A 19,464-nucleotide genomic window follows, 5' to 3' on the forward strand; every position below is an offset into this window, starting at 1 on the left:
CCAAGTGGCCTCAACGACCTTCTAAAAGGATGCAAATGACCAGCTGCCTGCAAGGCATATAAATCCTTCCATTCCCCCACCATCCACAGTCAGAGCTGAAGAAGCTTCTTGGATGAGAAGAGAAACGTCTTCAAAAGAAAAAAACCATAAAGTCCAGTTGTCTCTTGAAAAAAAAAAAAGCACATTTTTCTGACGATGTTCAAAGTCAGCATGTTTTTAAACTGCTACCTTGATCAACATTGCCATGTTCCTATTTTGGGGGGTTGTTTTAACTCTCTCCCCCCCCAATGCAAACCCGCCCCCCCATCAAAAAAAAAAACCAAAAACCCGGAGCGTTTTATCCCCCTCCCTATTTCCCGCCTTCACTGCCCGAAACAAAGATGGCGACGCCGGCGAGCGAACCTATACGCCCCGCACACATTCTCTCCCGTCTCTACCACACTTCCAAATATGCCCGGCCTCCCTCCTCACACCAGCACCCAACATGGCGTCCGAGACGTTCGTCCCCTTTTCCAAGAAAGCCGCGCGCTCTTCCCGCCCAAAACAAAGATGGCGAACCGCTCCACCCAACCCACGGCGGAACGCTCTCGCGGAATGCGCTTGCGCAAAACCTCCCTTCCCCCCCGACCGGAAGTTATCCGCTGAGGGGGTGGGGGTGGTTGCGGGGTCCCTAATGATTCCCAACGAAACGATGAAGACGTAGCCCCGGGCGGCGAGGACAGCGACGGGATGTCGGTGAATTACGCGGCGGGGTTGTCGCCCTACGCGGACAAAGGGAAATGCGGCCTCCCGGAGGTGAGGGGAGAGGCGCGGCAGGCGAGAGAGGCCTGGTTGCCATGGGAACGGGCCCGCCTGAGGGACCCTCGGCCGTGGAGGGGTGGCCGAAGGCCTCCCTTGGGGAAACTGAGGCACGAGGGGGTGGGACGGGGTGGGGTGTCTCAGGATCCCTAAAGCTGAGCGGGCCTGGAGGGAAACTGAGGCACGGAAGGAGAAGGGGGAAACTGAGGCACAGGGGGCGTTGAGGGAGCTGATTCCCCCCCCCTTCCAGGGCTTCTTTTCCCCCCCCCTAAAGTTGGCAGCATGGACTACAATTCCCAGAATCCCCCCAACCAGCATTGGGGGGGGGGGGAGGGGAGGTTTCCTTTATCGTTCCTTTTTTCTTAATATATGTTTTATTTTGTTTTTTTTATTGATTTTTAAAGACAAACATAAACAAACAAAACATAAAAACATCCAACTTTTCTTCCATAAATATACAAGCAGTGTGCCGGTTGGTTTACAAATTTTTTTGTGCATCCATTTCATAGTCATCAATTAACAGTTACATTGCATAATAACTCATATTCTCAATCAGAAATGAAATACCCTCGTATCATGATTAATCACTCCTTTGACAATAATTTTATTCATTCATATTTTGCGAGATAACTATTAGTTTACTTAGTGTTATTTTTCATAAAATGGTATTATAATACTTAGTATTATTATTCATATAATCTTCCCAAATCTATCCTAAAAATTTTTTTTTATAGATATATTAAAATTAATATGTTTTATGGATACATATTTTTATATCACATTAAAAAAAAATTCCATCTCTGTCTCACCAGCCTGTGGTCTGGACACAATGCGTAGAAATGCAATATTAATCAACAGTTATTAGAAATGGAATAATGGAATACGTCAATAATATAGGGATTGGCATTTACAATAACAGATCTCTCCCCCCCCCCCAATCGTATAAAAACCTCAATTTAGCCAAAGAAGGGCCTAAAGACTTAACCATCACTTACTCAACATTTTATCAACCTGTTCAAAATACTTAAGCAGGGGCATTTCACCCTGGTATCACTAAGTATATTAATACTAGCTCGATATCCGGTGCTTCGCTATGAAATTATGTGGTTGGGCTTAGTTTTTGGGGAGGAAATTAAAGGGGAAAAATTATTCTGCCTCTGTCTACCCAGCATCCATCGGTATTCCTCTGGCTAGCGTCCTGTTAGGGTGTGAGAGAGTGGAGGGCTGTTTGGAAACTGAAAGAGTATTTGCTGTGTGAGCAAGGAGGAGACAGCAAGGAGCCTGGGCGTGGCTTAGCTCAACTGTTCTGTACTAAAGCTGCTTGGTGCTCTGAAACTGAAACTCTTCTGCTGTGTTTTGCCTTTGGAAGAGATTTCCTTTCTGGTGGGGAGGGAGAGTCGAAACTCCTTAGCATCAGAGCGTGTTAATAATAATACAGTGTTGGAAGAAATATCCTTCTGGGTTCAGTTCCAAGTGGGGAAAAAGACACCGGAAAACATGGAGGCTGTTTGGAAAGAAGGTTTTAATGAAGACAGGAGGACCACATGGCTTGGAGCTTCAAAGTGAAAAGGACGATCACATGCTTCAAGATGTTGGGTGAAGGAAAAGAAGGAAAAAGGGCTGAGTGTCTCTGTTGGGATTTGAATTTGAACTTGTATTCTGATTGGTTGTCAGCATGGGCAGGGGCAACTGTGTAGGCTGTCCTGAGTCCCGGGCTTGGTTGAGCCTTGCTGGATGATGACATAATGAAAGGGCTTTGGGCAATTCCTATTATAGCTCTACCTGGAGTAGATCTTTGTTACATAAAATAGACTGGCCTAGGCCAGAGTAGTGGCCCATTAGCAAAGATATGTGTGTGTGTGTGTGTGTGTGTGTGTAGGTAAGTTTTTAGGAGAAATATTCTGCCTTTTTAATATTTCCTAGAATATTTCATTTTTCTAGGAGAGGGGTGGGTGCTAACTTCCTACAATAGGAAATACTAACGCTATGATGGTCATTTCAAAAAATCCTTTCTTAGTGATCACCTAGAAGCCAAGAGGAACAGACGTGCCAAGTTTCAAGTTTGTAGGTCTGGAGATTTTGTGATGATGCGTGAGTGGTATTTCGCTTTTATAGAGAGAGAGTGATATAATTAATATATTAATATAGCAGAAAGCAACAAGGGCAGACTTTATCTGGGCAGGGGGCACCTGGCAGCGGGTTCTCTCTCAGGCTTAACATGGCATTTACATTCCTGGCTGGCTGTACCCAGCGTAGGGTTCACACCTTTGGAAGTGCTTGCTCTCACCTCTGCTAGGCAATCCAGTCGACGCTCGCTCTAATGTCTTCAATCTTTCGTTCAGATTTTCGATCCACCGGACGAGTTGGAGAGGAAGATCCACCAGCTGGCTGACTTGATCCAGAATTCTTTCAACGTGGTCTTTCACACCGGGGCGGGTATCAGCACATCTTCAGGGATTCCGGATTTCAGGTGAGGAAATGGACAGCCGAAGGCCAGAGGTCTGCATCAGAAGTCAAGTTTTACCTAACTCGGAATTTTCAGAACCAAGTTTTAGATTCCAGGTATGGGAACAGCAGGCTTTGAATGAGCCACTTTGGCTTATGAAGCTGTGCGTAGAAATGAAGACATGATTTTGGTTTGGAAGCTGCGCTCAGTGCACGGATGATGAATTATGAAGCCTTGAATGCTCAATCTCATTTGGGGGGAATCCAAGAAAAAGCCTGCAGATTTATAGTTGAACAGTCCATCCAATACAGGTAGTCCTCATTTAGTGACTATTTGAAATAATGAAAGGGAACCTTGTAGGTCATCTAGTCCAACAGACATTTCTCCTGGTTATGTTGATTCTGATGATTAATCCAGGAAGTCGGTCGAATTAAAGGCCAGGTTGAAGGAGTACGGCCTATCCTTGAAATTATTTCCATGACATTTTCACGAACAATAAGGAAATATAATCATTCTCTCTTCGTACAACTAGAGTTTCCCCTCTTTTTTATCTCATCTACATTGGGGAGTTTCATCATCTTTCAGGAACATTCTTCCTGCAGCTGGTTTTACCAGGTTCAAAGCTGGATTTTTTTTTCTTATTTTATTTATTAAATTTATATGTTGCTCATTTCGCTGTGACACTACTCTGGACGGCTTACAACACAATAAAAACAGTATGGTAAAACTGTCAATATAACATTAGACTAATTGTCTCCAATTAAGACACAGATTCAGAATAATAGAGTTGAAAGGGACCTTGTAGGTCATCTAGTCCAACCCCCATCCACCCAAGCAGGAGACCCTACACCATTTCTGACAGTCCAGTCTATTCTTGAAAGCCTCCAGGGATGAAGCTCCCACAACTTCCAAAGGCAACTTCTGTTCCATGGGTTGATTGTTCTCACTGTCAGAAAGTTTCTCCTTATTTCCAGATTAAATCTCCCCTTGATCAGTTTCCATCCAATATTCCTTGTCTGGCCTTCGGGTGCCTTGGAAAATAGCTTGACCCCTTCCTTCTCTCTGGGGCAGCCCCTCAAATACTGGAAGACTGCTCTCCTGTATCCCCTGGTCCTTCTCTTCACTAGACTAGCCAGGCCCAGTTCCTGCAACCATTCTTTGTATGTTTTATCCTCCCCTCATCATCCTGGTTGCTGTTCTCTGCACTTTTTCTAGAGCCTCAACATCTTTTTTTTTGAGTGGTGACCAAAACTGGGTGCGGGACTCTAGGTGTGGTCTTACTAAGACTTCACAGAGTGGTATTAGTACCTCCCTTGATCTTGATTGTATCCCTCTGTTAATGCAACTTAGGATTGCATTGGCCTTTTTGGCTGCTGCTGCTGCACACAGCTGGCTCCTGTTTAGCTGTTTGTCCACTAACTCTCAAGATCCCCCTCCCAGTTCCTTCTATTGAGCCTGGTTTCACCCAGTCTGTATGTGTACTTTGGGTTTTTCTTGCCTAAGTTTTCTTGCCCAAGATGGAGGAAGGGAGCCTGAAATGGGGTGGGAGGTGGACGGTGGGGTGTCTTCTGTTTAATCCAGTATCCTTCTCCAGAACCCCAGGCCAAACCACAGAGCCAGGCTTTCAAGGCCCTTTTGGAAGTTGGGATGAGGCGAAATATCACCTCAAGGGGCACAATGCTGCAGAGGGCAGAAGCTGCACCCCCGCTGTCCGAAATTCCTTAGCCGACGGGACTTTCAGCATGTCCCTTTTGGTGTCATCGGGTCGGTCTGAGGCGAGAGGGTTCCTCAGGTAGCCCTGAGTTATGCCATTGATAGGTATGACCACAATGGAGCTCCAGATTTTCTGCTGCTAAGCAGGACAGCTCTTGAGTGGGGTTTGTCCCATTTTACGACCTTATTTGCCACCGTTGTTAAGTTCTTAAGTTAGTCACGTGCTCGTTAAGCGAATTTTGCCTTCCCCAGTGATTTGACTCCTCAGAACGTCGCAAAAGGGGATCACCTTACCCTGGGGCACTGTCATAAATAGGAGTCAACGGCCAAGCGTCCCGAATCTTGATCATGTGACCGCGATGGTCTCAAAGTGTGGAAAAAGGGACTTTACGTTACTTTTTTTCCTCAGTGCGGTTGCGACTTCAAGCCGTCACTAAATGAACCGTTGTAAGTGGAGGACCCACTGTGCTTCTCTTCCTTGGTGCAGAGGCCCAAATGGGGTGTGGACCATGGAGGAGCGGGGCCTGGTGCCCAAATTTGACACCACCTTTGAGAACGCGAGGCCCTCGAAGACGCACATGGCTCTGTTGGAGCTCCACCGCGTGGGCATCCTGCACTTCCTGGTCAGCCAGAACATCGACGGGCTTCACGTGAGGTCCGGCTTCCCCAGGTAAACGCTCACCTGCTTGAAAAGGGCAAAACCGACCGTTCTGATTGAAAGAAAAGAACCATAAGCCCTTTTGTGGAAACAGCTTCCAAATTTCGGGCTTGATGTGGAAAAGAAGGAAACTCTTGACTTTGGGTTTGACAGATTAGATCAGAGGCCTCCAAACTTGGCAACTTTTAAGACTTGTGGGCTTCAGCTCCCAGAATTCCTCAGCCGGCTATGCCAATTTGCCAAGTTTGGGGGAGGCCTGGATTAGATGGATAGGTCTGTATAGAAATGGCTTGTTCATATTATTATGGAAAAACCAAAAGCTGTGATTTGATGCTAATGCCCTATTCTACTGCAACAGGGAGAGTCAGAAGTCAGTGCTTCCTTGTCTTTTCTTTCCCCTATCTTTCTTCACTTCCTTTTCCTCTTTCCCCTGCCTCCTCGCTGCTCTTTACTTTTGTATTTTGTATTTTATAATACTTTATAAGTTAACTTTTAAAAATGTTTCTTTTTTTTTTAAAGAAAAGTTGCAGCCGATAGTGTGTGGAGCCAGGTCTTTCCAACAAATCACCCTAGTCAGGGAACAGTCAGGGAACAATGGCCCTTTTACGGCTTGTGGCAATCAACTCTCAGAAGTCCTGAGCCAGCCATACCCTGCCTAACCCTAACCCTCGTCCTCTCACTTTCCCAAAGTGAAACGTTCGATGTTTTCAGGATTGGGCTCTTGAAAGTTTCGTTTTGGGGAAGCGAGAGAATGGAGAGAAAACTGTTGTTCCCTGCTGCTGGATTTTAGAGATGCATTGGAATTCAAATTTTTCTAGCATGGAAGGAATGAAACTGTGGAGTCCTTGGTGCTCTCTGATGGTTGGCGGTTTTCTCGCAGAGGTTTCATTACCCAAACTAGGGAACATCATCAGTTAAGAAGGGCCTGTGGAGAGGGGGGGGGGAGGAGAAGGAGAAAGGGTTGGAGAAGGAGGAGGAGAAAGAGTGGTGAAGAAGTAGAAGAAGGAAGTATTGGAGGAAGTGAAGAGAAAGTGTTGGGGAAGGTGGAGAAAGAGAAGGAGAGAGTATCGGAGGAGGAGGAGGAGAAAGTGTTGGAGGAGAAGAAGGGCAGCTCTGGGGTCTTTGGAGACCCCTGTTCTAGCACATCTGATCTTCGCCATCCAGCACCTTTTCTTCATGTCTCCGCTCTAGGGACAAGCTGGCAGAACTGCACGGGAACATGTTCGTAGAGGAATGCATTAAATGTGGCAAGTATGTTCCTTTTATTCCACACACACCCCCTCCCAGCTGCTTTTACGTGCCTGAAAAACAAAGGTGGCTTTTAATCACAGTGATATATATTTTTTTAAACCAGGGACGCTCAGCATTCCTAAAGTGGGACACCACCCTGCAGGATTTCTGCCATGGGGATTAGTGGCCTGGGTTGGCTCTCTCTTAGCAAGGCCTCGTCATCGTCATCTCTTAATGACCCCCATAATCCCTTGCGGGGTGGAGTCTAGGCAACCGAACGGAGCTAGCAGAGTGTCTTACTGGCCGGATGCCCTTCCTGTTGCCAGTGGGGGGTTTTGTTCAGCAGATATAGTCTCGTTGTTTCCAGAGGGAGAAATATCTGCCGCTAGCTAGGATCGAACTCACATCCTCCTGACTGTGACGTGAGAGCTCCACCTCTAGGCCAGCGTACCCCCCTCTCTCTCTTAGCAAGACATCCTCCCCTAATTTTAGTCAAAAGGAGAATCTGGATCTTCCCCACCCCAGTGAAAGTATCTCAGCGGCCTATCAGGAGGTCAGTTCCCCACAAGTCAGGGACTCAGGCCAAGAGACGGTTCTTCCCACCCCTGGAAGCAGAAGATGCTAATTTTAGTTGGGAGCTGTTAATGCGTAGTCCCCTCCCTCGGTCCAAGATGTGGATGGCAGCAATGCTTCCCACTTAGTCTACTAGATAAGGCAGCAAGGCTAGAGACCGGGAGACTGGGAGCTCTAGTCCCGCCTTAGGCCTGAGAGCCAGCTGGGTGATTTTGAGCCAATCACCAGGAGACTGTGAGTTCTAGTCCCACCTTAAGGCATGAGAGCCACTTTCATGGGGGTCTTTGGGCCAATCACCAGGAGACTGGGAGTTCTAGTCCCGCCTTAAGGCATGAGAGCCACTTTCATGGGGGGCTTTGGGCCAATCACCAGGAGACTGGGAGTTCTAGTCCCGCCTTAGGCATGGCATGAAAGCCAGCTGGGTGACTCAGGACCAGTCCCTCTCTCTCGGCCCAACCCACCTCATAGGGTTCTTCTGGGGAAAGTAAGGGGAAGAAGATGTGTTGGATATGTTCGCCCCCCTGAGTTATTTGTAAAAGTCATAAAAGACGGGAAACAAAATAAAGAAATAAATACCAATGAATAAATAAATAAATAAAATTATTTTATTGTTTTTGAAGGCAATACGTGAGGGACACCGTTGTGGGCACCATGGGGCTCAAACCCACCGGCCGGCTCTGCGACGTCTCCAAACGCCGAGGGCTCCGATCCTGCAGGTGCGTGCGCCCCACGGCTGCCTCCCCATGACTCCTTCCCAAAGGATGAGCCCCGTTCACACCCCAGTCACGTCACATAAAGACCATTTCGTTGATGGGCTATGCGGTGTGAATGCAGCCCATTTGATACCTTAATGACAGGTAGCCCTCAGCTTACGACGCTTTGTTTAGTGACTGTTCAAAGCAGGGGTCTCCAAACTTGGCCACTTGAAGACTTGTGGACTTCAACTCCCAGAATTCACACCCCAGTCCCATCAAGTCCCATCACATAAAGACCGTTTCGTTGATTGGCTGTGCGGTGTGAATGCAGCCCGTTTGATACCTTAATGACAGGTAGCCCTCAGCTTACGACGCTTTGTTTAGTGACTGTTCAAAGCAGGGGTCTCCAAACTTGGCCACTTGAAGACTTGTGGACTTCAACTCCCAGAATTCACACCCCAGTCCCATCAAGTCCCATCACATAAAGACCGTTTCGTTGATTGGCTGTGCGGTGTGAATGCAGCCCGTTTGATACCTTAATGACAGGTAGCCCTCAGCTTACGACGCTTTGTTTAGTGACTGTTCAAAGCAGGGGTCTCCAAACTTGGCCACTTGAAGACTTGTGGACTTCAACTCCCAGAATTCACACCCCAGTCCCATCAAGTCCCATCACATAAAGACCGTTTCGTTGATTGGCCGTGCGGTGTGAATGCAGCCTGTTTGATATCTTAATGACAGGTAGCCCTCAGCTTACGACGCTTTGTTTAGTGACCGTTCAAAGCAGGGGTCTCCAAACTTGGCCACTTGAAGACTTGTGGACTTCAACTCCCAGAACTCTCCAGCCAGCTATGGCTTCAAGTGACCAAGTTTGGGGACCCCTGGTTCAAAGTTACAACGGCACTGGAAAAACGGGACTTATGACCGTTTTTCACACTTACGAACCTGTGCCGTCTCCCTGTGGTCATGTGATCCAAATTCAGACACTTGGCAACCGACTCATATTTGCGACGGTTGTAGTATCCCAGGGCAACGTGGTCCCCTTTTGCGATCTTGTGACAAGCAAAATGAACGGGGAAGCCAGATTCACTTAACAACCGAGTCACTTGCTTATCAACTGCCGTGATCGATCAATAAAATAGGATTAATCCAATGACATTTAGAATAGGGTGATTGGCATAAAAATAACACCGTGAAATGTTGAATATCTAAATAATGAAAGATTATAGAATCTATATATATATATAAAAGCGAAAGACCCCCTCACGCATCATCACAAAATCTCCAGAGCCATAAAGCTTACAAATTTGAAACTTGGCACATATGTTCTTCTTGGCTTCTAGGTGCTCACTAAGAAAGGGTTTTTCAAAAAGACCATCAGAGCATTTAGAGTATTTCCTATATTATTATTATCATTAACACACTCTGATGCTAAGGAGTTCTACTCCCCACCTGAAAAGAAATCTCTTCCAAATGCAAAACACAAGCAGAGGAGAGGAGGTTCAGTTTCAGTTTCAGAGCACCAAGCAGCTTTAGTACAGAACAGTTGAGCTAAGCCACGCCCAGGCTCCTTGCTGTCTCCTTGCTCACTGTTTCAGTTTCCAATACTGTTTCAGTTTCCAAACAGCCCTCAACACTCTCACACACTGACAGGACGCTAGCCAGATGAATACCGCTAGCGGGATGCTAGCCAGATGGATGCTGGTTAGGCAGAGACAGAATTTTTTTCTCCTTATTTTCCTCCCCGAAAACAGCCTGACCACATAATTTCATAGCGAAGCACCGGTATCAAGCTTGTTTAAATATATAATACACATAAATATGTGTATTATTATTATTATTATTAGAATTATACAAGCTTGTTAAATGAAACAAATATGATTAATACTACTTCATTTGTATCAAAATGTATGACACTCAGGTGACACACTGTTCACGCATTGACATGTTTGCAAAAAAAATAAATAAACATAAAAAACCCTGCAGTGATTCACTTAACAACTGGAGCAAGAAAGGTGGTAAAATGAGGCAAAACTCACTTAACAAATGAAGGCAAGCTGTTCTACTGGTTAATTGGTTTAAAAGTGGTTTAAAAATATCAGCCAAAGGCCGGTGGGGGGGGGCATGCCGGGAGTCCCCCCTTCCCCTTCGTATTTGGGAGCAAAATGCCTGTTAGGGAGGGCAGCTGCCCCACAGCTGCCACTCCCATCCGGGAAGGGGTGTGTGGAAACGCCTCTCAGCCCAAATGCTTTCAGCTGGCGTTAAATCTCAACAAGATTACTAATAGCAACTTGGGGGTCCTTTGTGGAGAGGGGAGTTGCTAAGGAAAAAGGCAGGGAGAAGATCAAGGGTGGGATTCTACCAGTTTGCACCTATTCACTAGAACTGGTTGTTAACATTCTAACCAGTTTGGAGAACTGGTTGTTAGAAGAAATTACTGGCCTAATCCTGTAAGGAAGGCAGGAAGGAAACATTCTGGTGTTGCTTACAGAAACTGCCTCTCCGTTAACCCTTATTACATTCTTGGCAGGACGAGACTTCCTGTCTCAGGAACGTCTCTTGAGTTTTTTTTCCCCTCCTTTGCTGGTAGTTTGTGTGGAGTGACCAGTCAAAGTTACAATGGCACTGACAAAAGTGACTTATGACCCTTTTTCACACTTACGACTGTTGCGGCATCCCCACAGTCAGGAGAGGCCAGGCGAGGAGATGCGTGCCTCGATGTGAGTGATGTTGAGTTGGCCACGCCCAGCCAGTCACATGACCACCCAGCCACGCCCACCCAGCCACATGACCACCAAGCCACACCCACCACCTAAGCCACGCCCACAGAACCGGTTGTTTAAAAAAATTGAATCCTAACCCTGGAGAAGATGGGTTGTCTTTAACAGTCCCTGCTCAATTTGCACCCATCTCAGTCCTTCATTGTCTCCAGGAAGGAAGTTGGAAAAGGTCCCTGGAAGGTCTTCTAGTCCAGCCCCCTGCTCCAAAGGGCAGCCCTAGGCCATTCCAGACAAATGGCTGTCCAGCCTCTTTCTCAAACCTCCAGTGATGGAGCAACCACAACTACTGGTGGGCAAGCAGTCCCACTGGTTAATTATAATTATATTATACTTAATTATAATTAAGGTTGCTTCTCTCCTGGATTAATTTCCATCCATTGCTTCTTATCCTGCCCTCAGGGGCTTTGGAGAATAGATTGACGCCCCCCTCCTCCTCCTCTTTGGGGCAGACCCTGAGATAACGGACGATGCTCTGATGTCCCCCGTGGTCCTTCAGACTGGCCCCACCCAGTCGTCGTATTCTTCCCTTCCTTTCCTTTGGCCCATTAAAATTATCTCAACTGGAGACTGCAAATGGCCATCAATGCAGGTCAGTTGTCGAACACCCAAAATGTGTTCACAGGACCATGGGGAGGCGTGTGGCGTAGACCCCGGGAATTCAAAGTACCTTTGTAAGTACCTTTGGGGGAGGCTGATCTGCTGTAGCTTGAACTTCGAGCCGTTGTTAAACAAGGACTCTACAGGTAGCCCTCAACGGCCACAATTGGCCCTTCACAACCAACCTTTCCGTTGCTAAAGCGGGACGTTGGTTAAAAGTGCGTTTGGCCTCCTTTTACGACCTTTCTTGCCACCGTCCTTAAAGCGAATGCCTGCAGTTGTTACTCACATGGTTGCTAAAGCGGGACATTGGTTAAAAGTGCGTTTTGCCTCATTTTACGACCTTGCCACAGTCCTTAAGCGAATGCAGTTGTTACTCACATGGTTGTTAAGCGAACCAGGCTTTCCCTGTTGACTTGGCTCGTCCGAAGGTCGCAAAAGGGGATCACGTGACCCCCCGGGAGACCGCAAACTGTCGTAAATATGAGTTGGTTGCCAAGCGTCTGGATTTGGATCTTGTGGGACGCAGCGGTCATAAGGGTGGAAATGGTCATCCATCCCTTTTTTTTTCCAGGGACATTGCAATTTCAAATGGTCACTAAATGACCTGTGTTCTATCTTGAGCAGAGGTCTCTTTGGCTGGGGAATTCTGGGAGTTGAAGTCCCAGAATTGCTCTGGGGTTTGGAGATCCGTGATCGGTATCAATGAGCCAGAGATCGGATGCAAACTCCGGTGAGCTAAACAGGAAAAATCCAAGCTGCCTGTCAAACTTCCTGGGGGGGGAAAAAAAAATCCCATGGAATCCATGTCTATTCCTCCCTCCCAAGATCAGATCCTCCCTATCTTTTATTTTGTGAGCTGCTTGCTTTTGAAAAAGGCCCTTCAATTCCTCTCCGCTGGGGTTTGGAAGACGAGGCTAGGAAATGTGGGTTGGGGGTCTTCATTCACGCCTTCCAACTCTCTGGAGGAAGAGGAAGGGGGGCTTGGGACTCCTGATGGTAGAAATACACCCCAAAACTCTGGGAGGGAGGGGAAGTATTTAAAAAAAATGCTTTTATTTCCCATTCACCGTTGGTTTGATCGGTCTGCCTTTTTGTGTTTTTTTTTTTTCTTAAAGAGGCAAGTTAATGGACACCATCTTAGACTGGGAGGACTCCCTGCCGGACCGGGATCTCAATTTGGCCTCCGAAGCCAGCAGGTCGGTTTTTCCACAACACCGGTCCCAAATTTCTGAATTTCCGTTGGGTTGGCTCTTTCAGAATCTATCCACAGTGGTGGGCGGAAGCCACCGTTGAGGAAGCCAAGGTGAAGACCGACGGGGTTCACAAACCACTTGGAAAAGGTCACCAGTAGAAGAGGACCTGTGTAGCTCGGGATTGAACTGGGCGTCTCTGAGGTGGGTGGCTTTCTGGCAGACGTTTCGTGACCCAGCTAGGTAATGTCATCAGTGATAGAAGGGACTGAGGTTTGTGGAATGGAGGAGGAGAGGAAAAGGAGGAGGAGAAGCTGGGCCGCTATGAGGTCCTTGGTGCTCTCTGAGCTTGGTAGTTCCCTGCAGACATTTCATGACCCAACTAGGTAACATCATCAGTGCTAGAAGGCAGTGGGGTTGGCTCTCTGTTTATATACAAGTTGTCAAGTATTAAACAATGCTCCAAGGAATTACCAACTCAGACCAACAATAGAATAGAATAGGAATAGGAATAGGAATGGAATGGAATAGAATATTATATTGGAATGAATAGAGAATAGAATAGAATAGGAAGAGAAGAGAAGAGATGGAATTAGAATAGACTATTGGAATAAAGAATAGAATAGAATAGAATAGTATATATTGAATTAGAATAGGAATAGAATAGAATAGAATAGAATAGAATAGAAAATATGGAATGAATAAGGAATAGAATAGAATAGAACAAATAAGGAATAGAATAGAATTAGAATAGAATAGAATAGAATAGAATAGAATAGAATAGAATAGAATAGAATAGAATAGAATAGAATAGAATTCTTTTATTGGCCAAGTGTGATTGGACACACAAGGAATTTGTTTTGGTATAAATACTCTCAGTGTACATAAAAGAAAAGATACATTCATCAAGAATCAAGGATCATCAGGTACAAACACTTAATGATGGTCACAGGGTACAAATAAGCCATCAAATCATACTAGGAAACAGTCAGTATAGATCATAGAGATACAAGCAACAAAGTTAAAGTCATACAGTCACAAGTGGGAGGGGATGGGAGATAAGGAGTGACGAGAAGATTAATAGTAATAGTAATGCAGACTTTGTAATAGTTGGACAGTATTGAGGGAATTATTTGTTTAGCAGAGTGATGGCGTTCAAGGGGAAAAACCGTCCTTGTGTCTAGTTGTCCTGGTGTGTCATGCTCTATAGCATCGTTTTGAGGGAAGGAGTTGAAACAGTTTATGTCCGGGATGTGAGGGGTCTCACAAGCAAACAAAAAACAATAGATTAACCAATCAGGCAACACTGTCAGGGCAAGCCACTGGTTTATAAACAGAGAGCAACTCCTCCTCCTCCTCCTCCTCCTCCTCCTCCTCCTCCTCCTCCTCCTCCTCCTCCTCCTCCTCCTCCTCCTCTCCACAAACTTCTCCCACTTCTAGCACTGATGACGCTGCCTAGTTGGGTTTATGAAACATCTGCAAGAAAACCACCCAGCTCAGAGAGCACCCAGGACCACACAGTCCTCCTCCGCCTCCTTTCCACAAAATGTCACTGCCTTAACCCACCCGAACTAGGGAGAGCAGAGCCAGTGGGTGGCCCTGAGCCCCATGGCGCCCACAACGGTGTCCCTCACATATTGCCTTCAAAAATAACAAGAAGACACAGCTGCTACCAGACAACAACCAGACCTTCCTTCCTTCCTTTAAATTCCTTGATATTTAATTTGTATCCCGTCTTTTTATGATTTTTACAGGCGGGGCAATCAAGGGAGGGGTGGTAAAAATCCTTCCAGCAGCAGACTAAGCTCTAGAGGCAGGGGTGTCCAACCTTGGCAACTTTAAGACTTGTGGACTTCAACTCCCAGAATTCCTCAGCCAGCAAAGCTGGCTGAGGAAATCTGGGAGTTGAAGTCCACAAGTCTTAAAGAGCCAACCACCGGTCCGCCACACCGGTCCGTGCCTCTAGGGCAGGGGCTTGCTCCCGCCATCTTGTTTGAACCACTTTTCCGGTCCGCAGGAAAAGCGCACTGGCGTCCCATCTTGTGGAACAAATCCTACCCGGGCCGCTGGTTTGCTGGGCGCCGCCATCTTGTTTTGATGAAAAAGTGCTTCGGTGAGCTTTTCCGGGTAGAAAGCCATTTCTACCCAGAAAAGCTCACTGGATGAAAGCGTGAGCTGGAAAGCCATTTCGCCATCTTGTTTTGATGAAAAAGTGCTTCCGGTGAGCTCACCATTTCCGGAAGCTCACTTTTTCATCAAAACAAGATGGCGGCGCCCGGAGCTGATGCCGGTCCGGGCCGGTGAGCTTTTCCGCTCACGGCGCCCAGCTGATGCCGGTACCGGGCGCGGCATAAAAAAGGTTGGGGACCCCTGCTCTAGACTCCCTCCGTTCTCCTCCGCTCCGCTTGCCCCGTGGAAAAGGGTCCCCTTCCCGGGGCTGATTTCTCCTCTGCCTGCAGGAGGGCCTCCTTATCCATCACCCTGGGGACCTCGCTGCAGATCAAGCCCAGCGGGGACCTTCCGCTGCTGACCAAGAAGAAAGGCGGGAAGCTGGTGATCGTCAACCTGCAGCCCACCAAGCACGTGAGTCCGCCCCAGAAGCCCCTCGTCCCTCAACGCTTCCGCTCCTCGGGGGCTTTCCCCCTTCGGTTGGGAAAAGGAGGAGGGGATAAACCGACAAGCCAGGATGCTCTTGGGAGGACCTGGCTAGTTGAGGAGGAGGAGGAGGAGGAGGAGGGAGGAGGAGGAGGAGGAGGAGGAAGGCAGGTCTGTAGTGACTTGCCTGTCAGGTGCAAGAAACCAGAAGAGAGTTCAAAACTACTCAAGAGTTTATTTCCTGCTATATCATCATCTATTAATGACCCCCCATAACCTCTGCGGGGTGGAGTCTTGGCCACTGAATGGAGCTGAGTGTTTCCTGGCCGGATGTGCTTCCCGTTGCCAATGAGGAATTTTGTTCAGCAGATCTATCTTCATTGTGCCCAGAGAGAGAAATAATCTGCCTCCTCCCTAGGATCGAACTCACAGCCTCCTTGATTGTGAGGTGAGAGAGAGCTCCACCTCTAGGCCTACTCTTATTTCCCGCTATCTGTACACCCCAGGATCTGATCTACTCACGGTCCAGGCAAATTGGCCCCAGATAAGAGTCCATGGATTTCAAGGGTGGGGGCAGGAGCGGAGAGACTCCAGACTAATGACGCGTTTGACCCCGCCTTGGTCTCAGCCTGGTTATCTCCCCCGTTGGCTCTCTACAGCTTGGATGTCTCTTCGGCCTCTTTGCCGTTTGGTTTATTTATTGATTGAATTTATACCTCGCTTGTCTTCCCGATAGGGCAACTCTGGGCAGCTTATAGAATGGAAAAAGAGAAATAGAAAAAGTCATTAAAACTTTGCAAACAATGATGGAACCCCAGCCGAGGAGAGAGGGATGGGACAGGATGGAGGCCTCCTTACCCTGTCGGCCACCTCCTGCGGTGAGCGCCCTCTTTAGGTCCTCCGATCCCCCTTTTGTGACCTGCCCAGCCAGCTTCTGACAAACAGAATAAATGGGGGAAGGAAGATTTGCTCCTCTCTCCCCTCTGCTCTCCCCCCCTGTTCCCTCCCACTCCCCTCTCCTTTCCCTCCCCCTCCCCTCCCCCCCCCCGTCCTCCCCTCTTCTTCCTCCACTCCCCTGTCCTCTCCACTTCCCTCCACTCTCCCTTTCCACTCCCCTGTCTTCTCCACCCCTCTTCTTCCCTCTCCCTCTCCCCTCGCCTCTCCCCTCCCTTGTCACCTTCTCTTCATTCCTCCCTCCATTCCCATCTTCTCTCCTCTCCCTCGTTTCTTCATTACTCTTTCCACTCTCCTCTCCACCCTCCTGTCCTGTCCTCTCTCCCCTCCCCTCTCCACTCTTCTGTCCTCTCCACTTCCCTCTTCATAACCCTCTCCACTCCCCTCTCCCTCCCCTGTCTTTCCCCCCCCTCTTCTCCCCTCTCCCCTCCCCTCACGTCTCCACTCCCTTGTCACCTTCTCTTCATTCCTCCCCTCCATTCCCATCTCCTCTCCCCTCCCTCGTTTCTTCATTACTCTCTCCACTCTCCTCTCCACCCCCTGTCCTGTCCTCTCTCCCCTCCCCTCTCCACTCTCCACCCCCATCTTCTGCACTCTCCCCTCTCTCTTCATTACCCACTCCACTCCTCTCCCCTCTCCACTCCATTTCCTTGTCATCTCCCCTCCCCTCCCCTCCCTCCTCTCCCTCTCAACTCTCCACTCCTGTCCTCTCCCCTGTCCTCCCCGCTCCCCTCCCCTCTCAATTCTCCTGTCCTCCCCGCTCCCCTCTCCTCTTCATTACCCTCTCCTCTCTCTCTCTCTCTTCTCTCCCTTCCCCAACACCTTGGATTGGACCCGGAAGCCGCCCCAAGACCCTTGCTCCCCATTCTGTGTCCCGCGTCACATCTTCGGCCCTTCTTTTTCTGGCCCTCAGGACAAGCAGGCGGACCTGCGCATCCACGGCTACGTGGACGAGGTCATCACGAAGCTCATGAAGCTCCTCGGGCTGGAGATCCCGGAGTGGACGGGGCCTCTGGTGGTGGAGAGCGCGGAGCCGCAGGAGCCCAAACCCCTCGCCAAGGCTGGCACGGACTTGCCGTTCCTGAGCAAGGAGGAGCCGCCGCCCTGCTGGAACGGCGTGCGGGAAGCCCTGGGACACGCGGCGGGGCTGAAACAGGAACCCTGCCTGCTGGATGGCGGCTCGGTCCCAGTGAAGCGGCCGAAGCTGGAGCCGCTGCCCACTTGACGGGCGCCGTCCCCGCGTGGCTGCTGCCCGGGATCTCTCCGAAAACCAGCGTTGGCCTTGGGCATTTCTACCTGACTTTTTTTTTTTTTTTTTTTGGAGAATGGTCTTCCTCCGGGTTCTGTGTGCGATTTTCGTCTTTCCCTGAAATGTCGAAGCCCAGATTTTCTGTCTCTGGAAGAAGGCTAGTCAGTTAGCCGCCTTTCCATGGGACAGGCCAGGAAACAAGGCTTGTGCCCTCTTTTTATGCCTCTTGGGTGCTATTGAGGGACGGGGGTCCCTTCCCTTCTCCATCTTCCTCCCCTCCTCTTCTCTTCCCTCTCTCTACTCCAAGGGCCTTCAAACTTGGCCAGTTTGAAGATTCGTGGACTTCAACTCCCAGAATTCCCGAGCTAACCTGACTGAGAGGAGGAATTCTGGGAGTTGAAGTCCACAAGCCTTAAAGCGGTCAAGTTTGAAGACCCCTGGTCTAGCACGGGGGGTCTTCAACGTCGTCATTTTAGGCTTGTGGACTTCAACTCCCAGAATTCCCGAGCTAACCTGACTGAGAGGAGGAATTCTGGGAGTTGAAGTCCACAAGCCTTAAAGCGGTCAAGTTTGAAGACCCCTGGTCTAGCACGGGGGTCTTCAACGTCGGCCATTTTAAGGCTTGTGGACTTCAACTCCCAGAATTCCTGAGCTAACCTGACTGAGAGGAGGAATTCTGGGAGTTGAAGTCCACAAGCCTTAAAGCGGTCAAGTTTGAAGACCCCTGGTCTAGCACGGGGGGGGTCTTCAACGTCGGCCATTTTAAGGCTTGTGGACTTCAACTCCCAGAATTCCCGAGCTAACCTGACTGAGAGGAGGAATTCTGGGAGTTGAAGTCCACAAGCCTTAAAGCGGTCAAGTTTGAAGACCCTGGTCTAGCACGGGGGGTCTTCAACGCGGCCATTTTAAGGCTTGTGGACTTCAACTCCCAGAATTCCCGAGCTAACCTGACTGAGAGGAGGAATTCTGGGAGTTGAAGTCCACAAGCCTTAAAGCGGTCAAGTTTGAAGACCCCTGGTCTAGCACGGGGGTCTTCAACGTCGGCCATTTTAAGGCTTGTGGACTTCAACTCCCAGAATTCCTGAGCTAACATGACTGAGAGGAGGAATTCTGGGAGTTGGAGGAGGAATTCTGGGAGTTGAAGTCCACGAGCCTTAAAGCTGTCAAGTTTGAAGGCATCTGCTCTACTCTCTTCCCCCTTTTCTCTCCCCCTTTTCTCTCCCCTCCCCTCTCTCCTCCTCCCCTCCCCTCAGTCATCTCCCCTTCCCTTCTCTCTTTCCCTTCCTTCTTTCATCCATTTGTTCCCTGTCCCCCCCCCCGTTCTTTGTCCTCCTTTCTTTCCCTCCCTCCCTCCTCTCCTCGGTCCTCTCCCCTTCCCTTCCCCGACTCCACTGACACACACACCCTCCCCATTCTCAGCTACGGGTCCACTGGTTTTGCTGCTACCCGCACCCCCGTCTCTTGGTTCGCCAACGCTGAGCTCCCGTCCGTCCTCCTCCTCCTCCGTTTCCTGATCAACCGCGGAGGAGGAGGAGAGGAAAAGAGCGTTGAAACAACGACCTTTGTGGGAGTCATTTAGGATAGGAAACGGCGTCCCTTGAGTCGCGTGTCCGTTTTGTCTCTCTAGACGCAGGGGTGGGCAACTATGGCCCTTTATGAATTATGGACTTCAACTCCCAGAATTCCTGAGCAAGCCATGGCTTGCTCAGGAATTCTGGGAGTTGAAGTCCATAATTCATAAAAGGGCCATAGTTGCCCACCCCTGCGTCTAGCGTCAGGGTTCTCTATAAAGCTGTGCCCCATAAGTGGTGGGGGGGCCGGGCCCTTCCTTCCAGCCCATGAGCCCCCCACTTCCTCACTTCTCAGGTCAGCCCATCCCAGGAATGCAAATTGAGGGGAGGGTCCCCAGTGTTCCAGGGTTTTGGGGTGATACCTGGGACGCCACCCCCCCAAGATGCCACGGCTGCTTTCTTTTCCGGGGGTGGG

The 19,464-nt window shown here is 48.9% G+C and overlaps 1 protein-coding gene across 1 annotated transcript; it reads left to right on the forward strand.

Annotated features, from left to right (window-relative positions):
• The first annotated feature begins 598 nt into the window (after positions 1-598).
• Positions 599-18,185, forward strand: SIRT6 (sirtuin 6). The gene is made up of 8 exons (XM_087952083.1): positions 599-795; positions 3,141-3,268; positions 5,445-5,627; positions 6,807-6,866; positions 8,039-8,134; positions 12,606-12,686; positions 15,140-15,263; positions 17,143-18,185. The coding sequence occupies exons 1-8, from the start codon at positions 730-732 to the stop codon at positions 17,452-17,454; spliced, it is 1,050 nt and encodes a 349-aa protein (XP_087808209.1). The 5' UTR covers positions 599-729; the 3' UTR covers positions 17,455-18,185.
• The last annotated feature ends 1,279 nt before the right edge of the window (positions 18,186-19,464 follow it).

Source organism: Notechis scutatus, chromosome 1, assembly GCF_049901735.1.
Source record: "Notechis scutatus isolate UNSWTSFEM ecotype Mainland chromosome 1, rNotScu1.2, whole genome shotgun sequence".
Lineage (NCBI taxonomy): Eukaryota > Metazoa > Chordata > Lepidosauria > Squamata > Elapidae > Notechis > Notechis scutatus.

What these genes read in the sequence shown, in the direction of transcription:
- SIRT6 (XM_087952083.1), top strand. Translation starts at nt 730, where the DNA reads ATGTCGGTGAATTACGCGGCGGGGTTGTCGCCCTACGCGGACAAAGGG. An exon ending in GGAAATGCGGCCTCCCGGAG is followed by an intron (nt 796 to 3,140) that starts GTGAGGGGAGAG and finishes TCTTTCGTTCAG; the next exon opens with ATTTTCGATCCACCGGACGA. An exon ending in ACCTGCAGCCCACCAAGCAC is followed by an intron (nt 15,264 to 17,142) that starts GTGAGTCCGCCC and finishes TCTGGCCCTCAG; the next exon opens with GACAAGCAGGCGGACCTGCG.